Genomic DNA, 15,356 nt, shown 5'->3' with positions numbered 1-15,356 from the left:
ACGTTCTTGTGGAGAATTCGCGTTCGGCGGGGTCCTTGCTTTTATTGATTTGACGGCGACCTACAACGTGCTTTGTAGCGTCATTATTGCGAATGCAGAACGTTTGGAAACATTTCAGAATACAGAGGGGGGGAAAGAGCACGATCCATGTTACTACCGCAGCAACATCAATTCTAATTTATGTCCCAACTTGTCCCACAACTTTTCTCAGGTTTCCATCAGATGCTTCATAGATAGAATAGTCTTCATATGTTTAACTTTTAAAGGGAGCCTTCAATTTTCACTTAGACTTTTTTATTTCCATTTATAACTAAAAACATAATTTTAATAGAAGGCGGAACACAGAAGATGAAAAAAGGATTGATGAATCCAACTGTACAATAGAATTGGTGAAAAGAACCATTTCATGTCACTGTACAATAGAATTGGTGAAAAGAACCATTTCATGTTTGAAAACTACATTCCAATAACGTATTCGTCCCAAGATTTAATTTCCCAAAATGGACGGCCTGAACGTTCAGCCTCGTCATGCTTCTTGATCGCTTCGACGAACATTCGCGCAACTTTCAAATCCGTAATAAGAGGAACTAAAAACGAGAGGTCAACAGGTATCAAACATTTCCAATTTACCGCCACAATTAACTGCAGAACGTCGAATCTGATAACCTGCAGATTCTGAAGATCGTGCCTCCAAACTTCCAGAAATGTTAATCACAATTGAAACCTTTCCGGTCTCGATCAATTCAACTGCATTTGGCTTTTCCGGGTGCCGTGGTTTGTGCGCTTTAAACAATTTGCCACTAAACCTGTCTTCGCCAACAGAAGGGGTGGCAAGCAATTCCTGGATAAGGCTTGATTTAGATGGCGTTCGGAAACTTGAGCTTTGACCGTCTGTCTTGATTTTAGGTGTTTCAGCGCGACGCATCAAAATGCCCTGCTGCTCATGTCGCTGGTTCACGTCCTCATCGTCTTCATTGTCATCTCCTTGCTTATACAACTCATCCGACTCTTTCAAAAAATCATACGTGCCCGGAGTGGCGAAGATCGTAAATCCGAGGTCGCACATCAAACGAGCTTCACTGAGAAATTCGACCTGAAGGGACATTTTTTAGACAGCATGCATGACAATCTCACCTTGGCTGCGAATGTCCCAACCGAAAGAAGAGCACTTTTTCCAGGCATTTTGAAGCCCGATGCAAGCATCGCCTTCAATAGTGCTTCGTATTTGGATGTCCCAAAGCAAGCCACTTCCCCGGTGGATCTCATTTCTACGCCGAGAATCGGATCAGCGCGTCGCAATCGGGTGAAGGAGAAAACGGGTGCCTTCACACCAACAAAATCCAAGTCGTTCAAGTTGATCACCTGCGAACGCACTGGGGCTTTCACCATGACTCTGAGGGAAATTAGTTGGAAGATGAACCACGCTTTCAACTCACCTCGTTGCTAGTTCAATAAAATCGAGATTAAATGTTTTTGATATGAATGGAAACGTTCTTGATGCCCTCAAATTGCACTCAATCACTTGGACAGTGTTTTTCTTGCACATGAATTGAATGTTGAATGGACCAGAAATAGCGAGGGCCTTCGCAATTTTCTGGCTGATTCGTCTCACTTGCCTAACAGCACACAATGTCCTTCGATAAAGCCTCCAGCTTGCCTGATAGTTTCAGTGTAGAGTTTTTGAGCAGGTAGAATTAACGTTGCGTCTCCGGAATGGACTCCTGCGTTTTCGACATGCTCGGATATCGCGTAGTTCAATATTTCGCCTCCCGAAGCAACTGCGTCCATTTCGACTTCTTTCGCGTTGTCGATATACTTTGATATGACAACCGGGTGGTCCGGGCTGACTTGAGCGGCACCCATTAAAAAACTACGAGAGAGAAAAATAGTAGAAGAGTGGATCAAATAAATAATTTACTTTTTTAACTCTGATGATGCAACAACGACTCTCATCGCAGCGCCAGAGAGAACGTAAGAGGGACGGACAAGAACGGGGTATCCAACAGATTTCGCGAAGGACAGAGCCGCATCGAATGATGTGAAAGCGCTCCAAGCTGGCTGATCGATTCCAAGCGAATCACAGAGCTGACTGAATTTATGACGATCTTCTGCTTGATCAATGGATTTAACGGATGTCCCAAGAATCGTCACTCCATATTTATCAAGATCTGATGAACATAATGAACCCAATGGGAGGGACAATAAATACGCACCTAAGGACAGATTGTTGGGAGTTTGCCCTCCGACAGAAACAACAACTCCATCTGGAGATTCGAAGTGACAAATTTCGAGAACAGTTTCGAGATCAAGAACTTCGAAAAACAATCTGTCGGATTCGTCATAATCAGTAGACACTGTTTCTGGATTACAATTGATGACAATCGCTTTATGTCCCAAAGAACGAAGAGTACGAACACATGACATTGCAGACCAATCAAATTCAACAGAAGATCCGATACGATAACAACCACACCCGAGAACGATAATAGGACCACGATCCGAATGGACGAGATTTGAGTTGCTATAAGGAATAAAATCATTTGATGAAAACAAACCTACTTACAATGTGGCGGAGACAGATGTCGGTGATTTGAGAACCGGAGACCGTGGGGCTTCCGAGTTGTCGCTTTCGTTCGACTGTAGTCGTGACCTCGTTCCGGATTTACGGGGGCTCTCGACGGGAGATCGGCATGACACCATGGACAGAGGGTCGACATCGTGCTCGATGCCCTGATAGGTGAGATAGAGATAGTTGGTAGCTGCAGGGAATTCAGCAGCTAGGGTGTCAATCTGCTTGACGCTTGGTCGGATGTTCATCGAAATGCGTAGATTACGAATTTGTTCTTCTGGAACGGAAGGTTTGAGTCGGAATCCGATATGACGATCAGAAAATCCTAGAATCTTCAGCGAACGAAGATTGTCTTCATTTAAATTGTCGATAGTTGAACGAGAAAGACGAGAGTCAACAAGATGGATCCGATAGAGTTTGGATAAAAACCATCGATCGATTCGTGTCAGCTGGAAAACCTCTTCTACAGATACCCCGCAATGGAACGCGCGCGCTATCGCCCAAACTCTACATAAAAGAGAACGTTCAATCATTGAAATTTTAATTCCCATCATTGAGATTTTAATCTACTCTTGAAGAAGTTCTCACCTTGCCGGTGAAGGTTCTCGCAGTTCAGCTTTGAGTTCTTCAAGCGAGGACTCTTTGTATCGATCATGATCAAATCCTCTCGCATTTTCATCAACCATACGAAGAGCTTTCTGGAAAGACTCCTCAAATGTTCGACCGACCGCCATGACCTCTCCAACCGATTTCATCGAGGATCCCATTGTTTTATCAACGTAAGCAAATTTCGCCAGATCCCACCTGCGTATCAATGATGTCCCAAAACAGATGAATTTCACTCACCGTGGCACTTTCGTAATCACGTAATCTAGCGCAGGCTCGAAACATGCAGACGTCGTTCTTGTAACAGCATTCCGAATTTGTAACAAGTCGATGCCAAGTCCCAATTTTGCAGCAATATACGCCAAAGGATACCCCGTTGCTTTCGACGCAAGTGCGGAACTTCTTGAGAGTCTTGCGTTAACTTCGACGATAAAATATTCGTCTGAATGAGGATCAACTGCGTATTGGATGTTACACTCCCCGACGATTCCGAAGTGCCGAACCACCTTAGAGAAGAGAGTCCCAAATGTGATGATCAAGAATTCCATTACCTTTATTGCGGTTTCTCGTAATTTATAGAACTCGTTGTTTGATAATGTTTGAGATGGTGCGACTACGATTGAGTCGCCAGTATGAATTCCCAGCGGATCGAAATTTTCCATATTACACACAGTAATGCAATTGTCTTTGCAATCACGAACAACTTCGTATTCGATCTCTTTCCATCCCCGCAGACTTTTATCGATAAGAACCTCATAAGGAAAGAAACAACTCAAAAAGAGAGACTAGATCAACAACAGACATGGACTGACTAGATCAACAACAGACATGGACTGACTAGATCAACAACAGACATGGACTGACTAGATCAACAAATGGACTCACCTGCTTCGAATGATTGAATGCCTCCTTGCATAAACTGATTAACGATTCTTCGTCTTCAGCAAAACCACTTCCCAACCCGCCAAGGGAGAAGGCGGCGCGAACGAGAACAGGAAATCCAAGCAAGTTTCCGGCAACTCGACACTCGTCTAAAGTCCGTGCTGCACAACTTGGTGCGCAACGTTCGCCGATGTCTTTCAATCGCTTGGCAAATAGATCTCGATCCTCAGTTTGGATGATTGATGATATGGGAGTACCGAGAACCTCGCACTTGTATTTATGAAGAACATCTAAGAACGAGACAGAAATTCACACAGGCCTGAAATTCTATTGGGATTGAGCAAGTCGTTCTCGTGCACTTATTTCCAGATGGCATGAACAGTCAACAGCATCATTGTTGTGGAAGGGCTTACCGCGACGATGAAGCTCCACTGCACAGTTCAGTGCCGTTTGTCCTCCAAATCCGCAGAGAATCCCTTGAGGTCTTTCACGGCGAATGACTTTCTCAACAAATGTGGGAAGAACAGGAACGAAATAAACTCGATCGGCAAGATGTGAAGAGGTTTGGACAGTCGCGATGTTGGGATTCACGAGAATTACTTCAAGGTTAGACTCTTTTAAGGCCTTGATCGCTTGACTCCCGTTGTAGTCAAATTCCCCCGCTTGGCCGATGGACAAACCCCCGCTTCCAAAAGTAAAACTCTAAGACGCTGGACTGGGAAACTGATCGGAATTGTGTGGACTGGAGGGGAACGATTCCCACTCTGAATTTGATACAAAAACTGCTCGAATAGGAACCACGTATCTGTTGGTCCGCCGCAAGCCTCTGGATGAAATTGAACGGAGAGCCATGGCATCGATGTGTGTGTGATTCCCTCGTTTGTTTGATCATTTGCGTTGATGAAGACTTCCTTCCATCCTTGTGTTAAACTTTTAGCATCAACAGCAAATCCGTGATTCTGCGGAGTGATGTAACATCGAGTTGTCCGGAGGTCCACTACCTAGAAGAATGGATAGAAGCATCACTTCATTAAGACGCTATTTGGGACGCTTACGGGTTGATTCATTCCTCTATTTCCGAATTTCATTTTGAATGTTTTGGCTCCAGAAGCAAGAGCGAGCAATTGATTTCCCAAACAGATTCCAAAAATCGGTTTTCCCAATTGCATGACTTTTTTGATGTTCTCTATCGTGATGTCGCACTTCATGGGATCCCCAGGACCGTTTGATAAGAAGAGGCCGTCGTAAGATGCTGGATCTCGATCACCAAAAGGATCGTCCCATGGGACAACAATGACTTCAAGGGGGGCAGAGTCTTGAGAAAGAAAATGCCGAATGATGTTTAATTTAATCCCACAATCCACGACGAGGATTCGATAGCCCGTCTCTCCATTTTTCAGCTTCTAAGAATGACAAACAAAAATAGGTGTTTCGGTAGACGAGTGCACCTTGAAAGCCTTTGAATGAAAAATCCGAACATCTTTGCTGGAAACTTCTTCAACAAGATTTCTTAAATTTGGATCATCCAACGGAATGGATGAAGGAATTGCGTCACCAATCAAAATTCGACCAAGCATTGCGCCATGCTGACGAATATGTTTGGTGACAGCCTGAAGCGTTAGTGAAAATATTGACAGTGCAGAAACCATTTTTGTGGCTACCCACCCGGGTATCGATACCTCCGACTCCAGGGATCTTGTGTTCAGATAGCCATTGTCCCAATGTCCGCTTCGACGCATAGTGAGACGCAGTATACGAGTAGTCAGCGACAATCAAACCGCGCACGAAGATTTTATTTCCTACAAGAAGCATCATTCGAACAGATTCCATCATGACATCGATCACCCTCGAAGTATTTCGGCAATCCATTTTCATCTAAGACGTCCTCAGCTACACCATAATTTCCAACAAGTGGAAATGTCAAAGTGAGAATTTGACCACAGTAGGAGGGATCTGTTAACGCTTCAGGGTAACCAACCATTCCTGTGTTGAATACAACTTCGCCTGAGAATGGAAACGCTTATCAGGGACATCCAGACGAAAAAACAGACCAGATGTGCTTTGAGGGTAACCGAACGAATACCCATTGAAGACACGGCCATCTTCAAGCACGAGGCGGGCAGGTGGAGCGTCGATCCCACCGAAGCCAGATAGATCCTCCTGAATTTCGATGCATAACAAATCAAAATCTTACAATCGCGCATCTTACTACTGATATTGATCTCAGTGAGGCCATGGTACTTGCTAAGTAGGAAATCTTGTGCGCAAGTGTCCCATCCGAGCAGACTTGCGCCTAATGGAACGTCATGCGTATAAGGTACACGATTTTTAGATAATGAGCACACGTTCTCGCCGGACCCGTCGAGTGCATACTAACGAATCTGATGAAGAAGAGGATTTTGTATATCAAGAGGGAGATTTAACAACCGTTGAATCAGTTGATGGAATCGACGTAAGCTTGAGCATAAAGGATCTTAACGTTCTTTTTTTTAGCTCGAATTTCGAGTTCGCGTACTCAGCGATCTTTTGTTATGTCCCATCTGCCATGGATTCTTTCGCGACGCAATGACAATTAAAGAGTGTTTGCACACATGTAAGATGATGACGATTCATCGAGCATCACCCGTTTCTCTTATCAGTCTGCAGATCTTGCATTATACTTCAATTGCACCAGGGCTTAGATTCATGTCCTGTGTAAGTCCTCCAACATGTTCGGCCTGTATCTTAAGTTGATGTCCAGATGTTCAAGCCGTATTGCAACTCATATTGATGAATCAATTCAGTGAGTGCTTAATTTGAGTACATAATGTTGCATTGATAACTTGTTCAGACGTGACGTTACAGTTCAAAATTTAGTGGATAAATTATTTCCAGCCTTTGCAACTGAGGAAGCAGAGAGCAAGGCCCAACTCTATGAATTCATCGGTAAGCATTCTCATAGTAATTCATTCCTAATTTAATTTTTGTTGCCAGGATTATCTGAGAGGTCTTTAGAAACAAAGGGACCATCGACGCCATCTGTCATAAAGGAAGACGCTTCCGAAAAATGTGTTTTGGACGGAACTTTAGAATGGTTGCAAAGGCTTGCCGTTCCGGGTAGATATGTTTGTAACGCATCGTGCAATAACGTTTCTTCTTTCAGATGGATTTCATTTAGACAAACACCATTCCTTGTTGATTTCACTCCATCCCGATGAGTCTGTTTCAATGAAATGGAGTCCTTTCTATTTCCACTTACTTTTTCAGATCCACACTCTCCGGTTTGAAGCTACCAAAGCCCTTCATTCGAACATCCGCTCAGATTCAAGTGCAACGTCTCGCCGCTTATATCGCATCGAAAGTTGGATTAGAATCATCGCAAATTGCGCAGATTGAGCTGCTGATAGAAGGACAAGTTCTCGCCCATTCCCACACACTTGAATTTGTTTGGTGAGTTCAACCGAATGCCCAACAGCGATTCTTTTGTTTCAGCCGTTCACGCCGTCTGAATACGCAACGTTGCGTTCCTGTTCTATTCCGCCTTGTTGCTAGACACGTATGAGTGTCACGCCCCAGTTTGCTTCAGTCCTCATCGCTGGACAGAATTACTTACAAATAAACAAAGCTACAAAATTCAAAGAAGTTTCCTGAAGTCAGCATTTGTCATCGGCTTCACTGCCTCCATCGCCTCCTCTTGGGGAATTTCGTCTGATTGATTCGCATCCAGATGCAATTTGGCTTTCGGCGCTTGTCTTCGCGATTTTTGTGGGGGCGCTTGCTCCACCACTTTCGGCGCTTGCTCCACCACCTTCGGTTCAGTTGGAACACGATGCGATACGGAGACAATAATTTCTCGATCATCTGATAGATCGATCATCGCTTATAACGGAACAAGTGATAACTCACCAAGATCACTCCCATCCAACATTCTTCCGCTAAATGCATCGCGATCTGAAACATAAGTGACGAATCCGAAGCCTTTCGATTTTCCATTTCCATCTCTGCAAATCATGATTGAATCAACTTCGCCACACTGAAAACGAGCAATGAAGGATAGTTTGAACGGCTGAAAACTTACGGATGAAAAATGAGAGCGAAGAGATTCTTCTGAAGTCTTGAAACTTAAATTTTTAACAAACAACGACTTTGATTCTGGTTTTGGAATCGATGCTTCCAGCTCGTGTCTTTCCTTTAGACGTCTTTTTTCAATCTATGGTTCCGACATTAATCCCTTCTTAATTATTACACCATACCTTGCTCTGCGGAGCCACGGTCCATCTGTGGCGCTTCATTGGAATTGAAGGCGCCAAAACAAACGGTTCGAACACTCCAGGCAGTTTCTGCACGTCGGCATTCTTTTTCAAATTCAATGAGTAGAATGCTTACAAGTTCATCTTTCTTGATGTGGAGCATTGCTTTTGCGTCATCTTCACAATCAAAATCCACGTAACCATAACTGACGAGCAGAAGGAAATGCACTTGGACTTCTCAGCCACTCACCCTCTTAGCTGGCCGTCAGGGTCGCGTTGTAGGCGTATCGCAGCAGGAGTAATTTTCCGATCCAAACATTTGCTCGAAATTTCTTGCAATGCACTTAGAATTGCTTCTTCTTGTCGCGGTGTGCTTCGTTGCTCGAATGTCACCTCAGCCCCATAATAAGTGGGAATATTCGAAATAAAGAGAGTTTTTGGTTCATAAACAGAAACAGTTGGACGTGAAATTTCAACCTGAATCACAAGAGGGATCAAGTTGAATCAAAGAAGCCTTACTTTCAGTGGTCGCTCATTAAGAGTGACGTCATGAACTTTGGCCCGTGCATTCTGAGCATTCTCTGGAGTATCAAAACTGATATATCCGAAGCCTTTCGATCGTTTCATAAAATCACGAACAATTCGAATCTGAATAAAAAAGTCTTGTTAACACGCCATTAGAATATTCAAACCTCTAGAAGTCCGCTGCAATCCTTAAACAAGTTTTTTACATCCATCTCCATCACAGCAGCATCAAAATTTGATATGAATAACGTCGAACTTTCTTCTCCATGATCCATTAATTCTTCAGGAGTTTCTCTTGGTTCTCCCGAATTGTGGATGTCACCATCCTGAGGTCTTGTTTGTAGAAAATGCTTTCCTTTGCGCGGAGCTGGCGCTCCAGAATCGACTTCTTTTTCTTCTTCTCTGAAACGAAACGCTTGCAACAAAAACCAGCGCTCATCCCCACCGTCGCGCTTTTTTTGTGACGTGTTTCAGTCCCCGCATTCGAGTTTCTGTCAATTCGCTCTTTGAGCGTTTCTTTCCTGTTTGGCCGAACGCTTCTTCGTCCATTGGAGCCGAATGTTGGGCCGACTCGGAGAAGTGCGGTGCATTCAGCGCAGTATCAAGAGTGTCGGCGTCTTCGTGGCCGGAACCCGCGGAATGGAGTGAGGAACCGGAGAGCGACCTTCGGCGATAAGGAGACCTGAAGAGAAACGCAGTATCAGGAAAAAGGGTTTGGGACACGACCGACATTGCGGAACAGATGGGTTCGACTGCCGGGGCGATTGACGGGTCTGACGATTCGTGTCCGTCCCAAGTTGCTCGAGTTGATTTTTCAATTGCTTCGATCTCGGCGGAACTCAATGGAGTCAATTCTTCTTGATCTTCATCGAAGCGACTTCGTGAAGACGAGCGACTCTTTGAAGGAGATGGAGCACCAAGAACAATTGGTTTCGGAAACTCTTCTGAGGTTCGAGTTGTTGCTTTCATAATTTCCATTTCTTCAGCTTCAGCCGCCAAATTCAACCAAGAAAGTGATCGATTAGTTGGTGAGTTGGATGGTGATAGAAGTGATTGACAATCAGTCCCGCAAATCTGTTGGATCGTTGTTGATCTTGTTGCTGAAGGAGGAAGCAGCGACGCCGAAGACCTTCGACGTTTGCGAGGATTGAGAGGACCGCTCAGAGGAGAAGAAGGTCGCAGAGTCCCAGATGCTTCACTGTGTCCCAAAACCCCAACGAAGCCTCCACTGTCGGATGAAGCATCAGAATACGCGTCATTTTCCGATTCACTCAATCGTCGTCTTCTCTTCTCTCGTCTAAATCGTATTTGATCGAGTGTGACGTTAACGACTTCCTGGAAGAATCAAATCGTATGAAAAACACGAGAACAATTCAACGTACAGAGTCAGATGTTAATTGGTCCGCTGGTGCTGTTGTCGACGCAGCGTCGTCCGTCGTTGTTCCATCGAGAGCTTGTACTGAATCGTTTGGTTCTGCCCATGAAAGACTCGGAATCATCAACTTTTTTGGTCGCTGTTCCACCTCTTTGTATTCAGATCGTGCATTGAAGGAATTCACCAACTCTTCTACAGTTTTTTTCTGTTCTTCGTCGCCATGTTTGTTTTCAAATTGCATCCAAGATGTTAACAACACTTTGAGATCTTTTGTCACCGATTTTTTGCCTAATTGATACAAACACCGAACCTGCGTCACTTGATCACTTCGGCATCGCTGGTCGAAGGCTTTCTGGAGACTCCCAAGCACAAGCACCCAATCGCTTCCGTGAACGGAGAGCTGAAGATCGGCGCTATTCACCAACAAAACCGATAGAAGTGCATTCAAAGATTCTGGTTCAAATGAAGAACTTTGAGAATCAAGAACAGAAGAAGAATTCCATTTTTGTGATACGATGCGTTTCAGTTGAGATGGAGATTCGGAGAGGAGAAGGCGCCCTCCGACTTTTTTTGCCCATTCCGAATCCTAAAAATCAGCCAATGTTTGCATCATATAAAAAAATAAAAAGAAACATACCTTCAACACCTCTGATTCAAATCGCAGCCACTCTATCCAGAGAGTCACTAAACCGGCAACAACTGCTGATGAATCACAAGAATTATCCATGCTGCAAATCTCTTCATCCTCATCACTAAACAAGCTTCCCAGCAATACCCGCTCCGTCTTTGAGAAAACATCACGGACCAAACCCACATCATCAGACCTTTCAGCTGATGACGTTTTTTTCAATTCTTCCTCAGGCGTTTTGGTTGGAGGCTCGTTGTGACTCTCGATAAAAACTTTCCTAGATTGAATACTTTTCCAAAGACAATCTGCTGCTGTGAACGTGAATTGGAGCAAGTCTTGGGGAAGCTGTTTTGCAAGACCGCGTAATCCTCTTAAAAACACTTGTCGGATGCGATCAGGATCTGGATGAGCGGCTTTGCGTAACTTGAAAAAAAACAATTAAAATTGACAACAGGAAGACACATTTCCATACCTGACATCTCAGATATCCCAACCATAGTTGAGATTCTTCAGAGTGATATCGAACCGCTCGATCAAAAATAATGGCAGCTCTGTTGGGATCATCGACGGTATTCAACATCCATGTCACCCACTGATACCAAAGATCAACACGAATATGTCCCAAATCTTCACAAGCTCGAAGGAAAACTATATTGACATGATCATGCTTTGTTCCAGAATCGAGGGACTTCTCGTATGCAATGTATTTATCCCAAGCCACAGACAATTTCTACATTCAGATCAAATAATCGTTTGTTCTCTAAATCTCTTACATTCAGAATTTCGAACTTGTCTTCATCTGCAACAGTTAATTGCATTTCGAATGGTTTACGCGCCTCCCACTCAAGCATTCCTTGCTCTTGATACAACGACTTCATTTTTTGAATTTGAATTTCGCTTGCTTGAAGGGACTCTGGGAGTTCAGCTTCAAAAATCCTGAAGGAAGAAGATCGAGACCCACAGCGATTTCGACTCACATATACTCATCAAAAAGGTCAGGAAGTCCCGCCAATGGAAGTTGCATTTGGCGACTGAACAAGCACCGGATGCGATTAACTTGATGAATAATTCGATTTGAAAGATTTTCCTGCTGAGATGAATGTTTTGGAGTCGGCAAGAAGGGCCGTCCGCCAGTGTGGGAAGAACTTTCAGAAATTTGGGACGCTCCGGAAGCAGCGAAGTCGCCATCACGCCCATGCCGCGCATCTAGACACAAAACACGATCAATCATGGCAACGCACGAAGGAGACTGACTCGAAAATGATGCGACGTCAGAGAACGAAGTGGGTGTGTCTGCCGAAGACTCAATAAAAGGCGACTCTGAGATCGTTGTTGGGAGAACTCCGGATGAAGGCGTCGCAGGTCGGGTTTTTGGTGTGGCTGGTAACAACATTGGCGGAATAACAGCGTCACCTCCATTCTGCTCTAACAAATTATTCAAAAGATGCTCTTCAAAATGACGGTAAAACGACCAAAGCTTTGGCCCTTCTGTAGCATGCAGTCCTAACTCTTTGAGAGCGTGCTCGCATGCACGACGAATCGAAGCATTGGTTATAAAACCAACTGGAGAAGGAGAGGAAGGACCGCCTTGAAACCGTTTTGCCTTCAAGAATTTTAGATATTCGAGCCAAACTTCAACCTGGGGAACTGCCGTAACAGCACGTTTATAGAGCTGGACGACGGAACGACAACGCTGTTCCTCATCGCCATTGGTTGACGCCATAAAATCGATATCATATTTAGCCCAATCGATCCAGAAATCTTCAGTCGCTGCAATAAAGAGACAGAGAAGATTGAAGTGATGATATTGAAGCAAAGAGATGATTGAAGCTGATGGAAGGAGGAAACATACTCGCGCAAAAACAGGCAGCGTGCTCTCTATAATGTTTGGCTTGCGCTTGATCATTGAGAACAATTGAACGCTCAATCATTTCACAGCAGGCCTCGAAGTCGAAAGGGTTGCGTTGTAGGGTCTGATGGAAGGGACATAAGATGGAGTGGATGGAGGGTGATTACCATCTCTGGAGATAAAGAGATTGTAAACATGGTTTCTGATTGTATTCCGGAAGATGTGGGTTTGGTTGACTCTGATGGGAACATATGGATGAATTCTGATTTTCAGTTCTGATTATTACTGACTGTTTAGGAAAATGCCTGACGGACAAAAAGAGGCGATGAAAAAAGACCAAAAGGAAGGAGTTCGTCGGAGGAATGTGGACAGCGTGGAAATGGATTTAAGGAAGGAAGCGGAGAGCGTGTTAAATAAAACCGAAGAGGAGAAAAAGGAGACAGACAATTCTGATGAAGGGTTCACATGGAGGAACGCTCTAAAATCTGTTAATGAGGCTATGGATGCCTTATTCGGCTACAATCTAGGAAATGTATTGAAAGCTATTAATGCCATTATGGTTGTGGTGATTGCCGTCAATGCAGTGCTTCTCAATCGAGAACTTATCCAATCCGACCATCAATGGACATTAATGCCAAGTTTAATTGCAGGATTTTTAGTGTTGTCTTGTGGATTCATATTCCTTCTTAATGTGTAAGTTTCACTTATCCATTATGGTTGCCTTTTATTATATCTATTTTGCTCAGGTGGATCGCAACACTTCCACCAAATGCTCTGATTAAACAACGACCTGAATGATTTTTCTACTTCGTTTCTTTTTTCTAACAAGAAGTCCATTTTTGAATCAGAGAGAAGATTAGAACGATCTTCATTGATTTGAAGAGATCTAAGATGAAAGACTTTTGACCACTTCTATTGATCAACAACAAACTCAACCAATGATGGGAATTCGCTCGAAGATCAATAGAATTGCATCAAGTCTTTCATTCAATGATAATTTCATCATTGTTGAACAAATAGAGCTGATTGGATTGTACAACCAAGTTTTTTATATGTGGACTGTCGATATACAAACCATTTGCGAAGGATCTGTAGGATACTGACGTTGACAAAATGATATAAGTCTTTTAAACATATGAATATATTTACGCGTTGTTTCATCATTGAGAATATGAGCAATCTGAAAGTGGAACATCAAATAGGAAGACAGTCCTTCCTTCTTACCTCAGAGGTGAAAATTTTCGACCGTCCTGCTCTTTCATGTATCCCAACCATTGTGACTCCCATCGGCCATGCAGCATTCCCAATTGATAATTCGATATATTTATCATGAGCTGATCTATATTCTCTATTTTCACATAAAGAAACTATTCCATCGAGTTTGTCTAATATTTGCTGATCAAGACTGATGACAAAACAGACATCAACTTCCTTCTTTCCCAAATCCCAGACTCACTCTTTATGCTTTAATTTCTTCATTAATGGTCTCAGATCCTTCCTTGTTTGTTTGCATTGTGCAGTCTTTATTTTTCCTAATTGGGCACTTCTTTCTTCTTCTGTTCTCTGTTTAAGTTCTGTTTCCCATTCACCCAACATTTTTCTAATCCAACCACGCACACTGCAACAGAGCGGGACTCAAGAAGCAACATTTACTCCACTCACTGCTCTTCTTTCGTTTGCGCTTTTGGCTCCTTTTCCTCCTTTTCCTTTTTATCGTCTTCGTCATCAAAATCTTCATCAAACCCATGAGCTTCAGCATCAGAAAGTCGACGACGTCCACCATGATGATGAGGATCCTTCGATGATAAACTTTGATCCTCTAAAAGTCGTAAAAAGATATTCTGCTGTCCTCCCGCCAACTCGTCTCCATGTTCGGCAATTTCCAGCTCGCACAATCGCTTGTACCTAAATTCCAAGACATCTACCAGCACGGCACCACCCTTTTACCTTCTCCAGTCACTTTCACCATAGTATGTCACGACATGACCCCTTTTTCTCAGCCGTTGAATGACTTCATCTCTCGCTAAGGGAGGCTTTCCTTCTTCATGCTCTTCAGCTTTCTGCCGCTTTGAAGGAGTTTGCTCTTCAATCAAATTATTATTTGAGTCTCCTGATGGCGCTCGCTTGCTTCGAGACAGATGATCCTCCAGTTCCTGGACACAAACACGCCATCAACCATCAGGACAAACATCCTCCCAAAGGCATCACCGTTTCAAAAACTTCTTCCTCTCACCTTCAGGCGCTTCAATTCTTGTTCACGTCGCTTTTCATCTGCTTCTTCAATAGCCTTCAACGCGTTTTGACGTTCTTTTTCTTTGATATCCTTCTGTGAAATCCATTTCTTCCCTCCTTTTTTCAAATCTGTAACAATGAGACACCTGCAGAGGAACAAAAATGCTCGTTTTACCTTCAACATCTTTCTTTTTTTGTTGAACCAAGGCACTCAGCACATCCATCTTACTGGCAAACAGAGTATGCCTGATGATGTTCCCGCGGGGCATTTCTCAGTCTTCAACGCAGACTTTAAATTGAACAGAAATTCGCTTGACGGGTTTCATGTCTGTATATTGCGCTGCTGTTCAACTTTAGGCTGCTAGAAGGAAAAAAAGATAGTGCGCTGTTTTCCAGTCCTGCGTCGAGTATGTTTCTCCTAAGCGTACTCAACGTGCCATTCATATTTTCATCACAATCAG

The 15,356-nt window shown here is 43.6% G+C and overlaps 2 protein-coding genes across 2 annotated transcripts; both read right to left on the bottom strand.

The window, feature by feature from the left end:
* Positions 1–456: 456 nt before the first annotated feature.
* On the bottom strand, positions 457–6,293 carry LOC129618242 (carbamoyl-phosphate synthase [ammonia], mitochondrial-like). Its single transcript, XM_055533046.1, is given in 18 exon segments — positions 457–587; positions 631–1,093; positions 1,135–1,393; positions 1,437–1,616; positions 1,658–1,870; positions 1,919–3,076; positions 3,158–3,373; positions 3,416–3,681; positions 3,727–3,927; positions 4,061–4,347; positions 4,471–4,749; positions 4,752–5,058; positions 5,113–5,442; positions 5,506–5,667; positions 5,723–5,856; positions 5,903–6,061; positions 6,109–6,217; positions 6,267–6,293. Coding segments are annotated over 18 exon segments (4,881 nt in total).
* Positions 6,294–13,711: 7,418 nt separating this feature from the next.
* On the bottom strand, positions 13,712–15,119 carry LOC129618241 (pre-mRNA-splicing factor 18-like). Its single transcript, XM_055533045.1, has 7 exons — positions 15,071–15,119; positions 14,897–15,024; positions 14,611–14,816; positions 14,326–14,568; positions 14,120–14,281; positions 13,888–14,011; positions 13,712–13,843 (listed from the first exon to the last, which is right to left on the bottom strand). The coding sequence occupies exons 1-7, from the start codon at positions 15,117–15,119 to the stop codon at positions 13,712–13,714; spliced, it is 1,044 nt and encodes a 347-aa protein (XP_055389020.1).
* Positions 15,120–15,356: the final 237 nt, after the last annotated feature.

Source organism: Condylostylus longicornis, unplaced genomic scaffold (assembly GCF_029603195.1).
Source record: "Condylostylus longicornis isolate FDR11 unplaced genomic scaffold, ASM2960319v2 ptg000780l, whole genome shotgun sequence".
NCBI classification, from domain to species: Eukaryota; Metazoa; Arthropoda; class Insecta; order Diptera; family Dolichopodidae; genus Condylostylus; species Condylostylus longicornis.
This window is presented reverse-complemented; position numbering and strand designations above follow the sequence as displayed.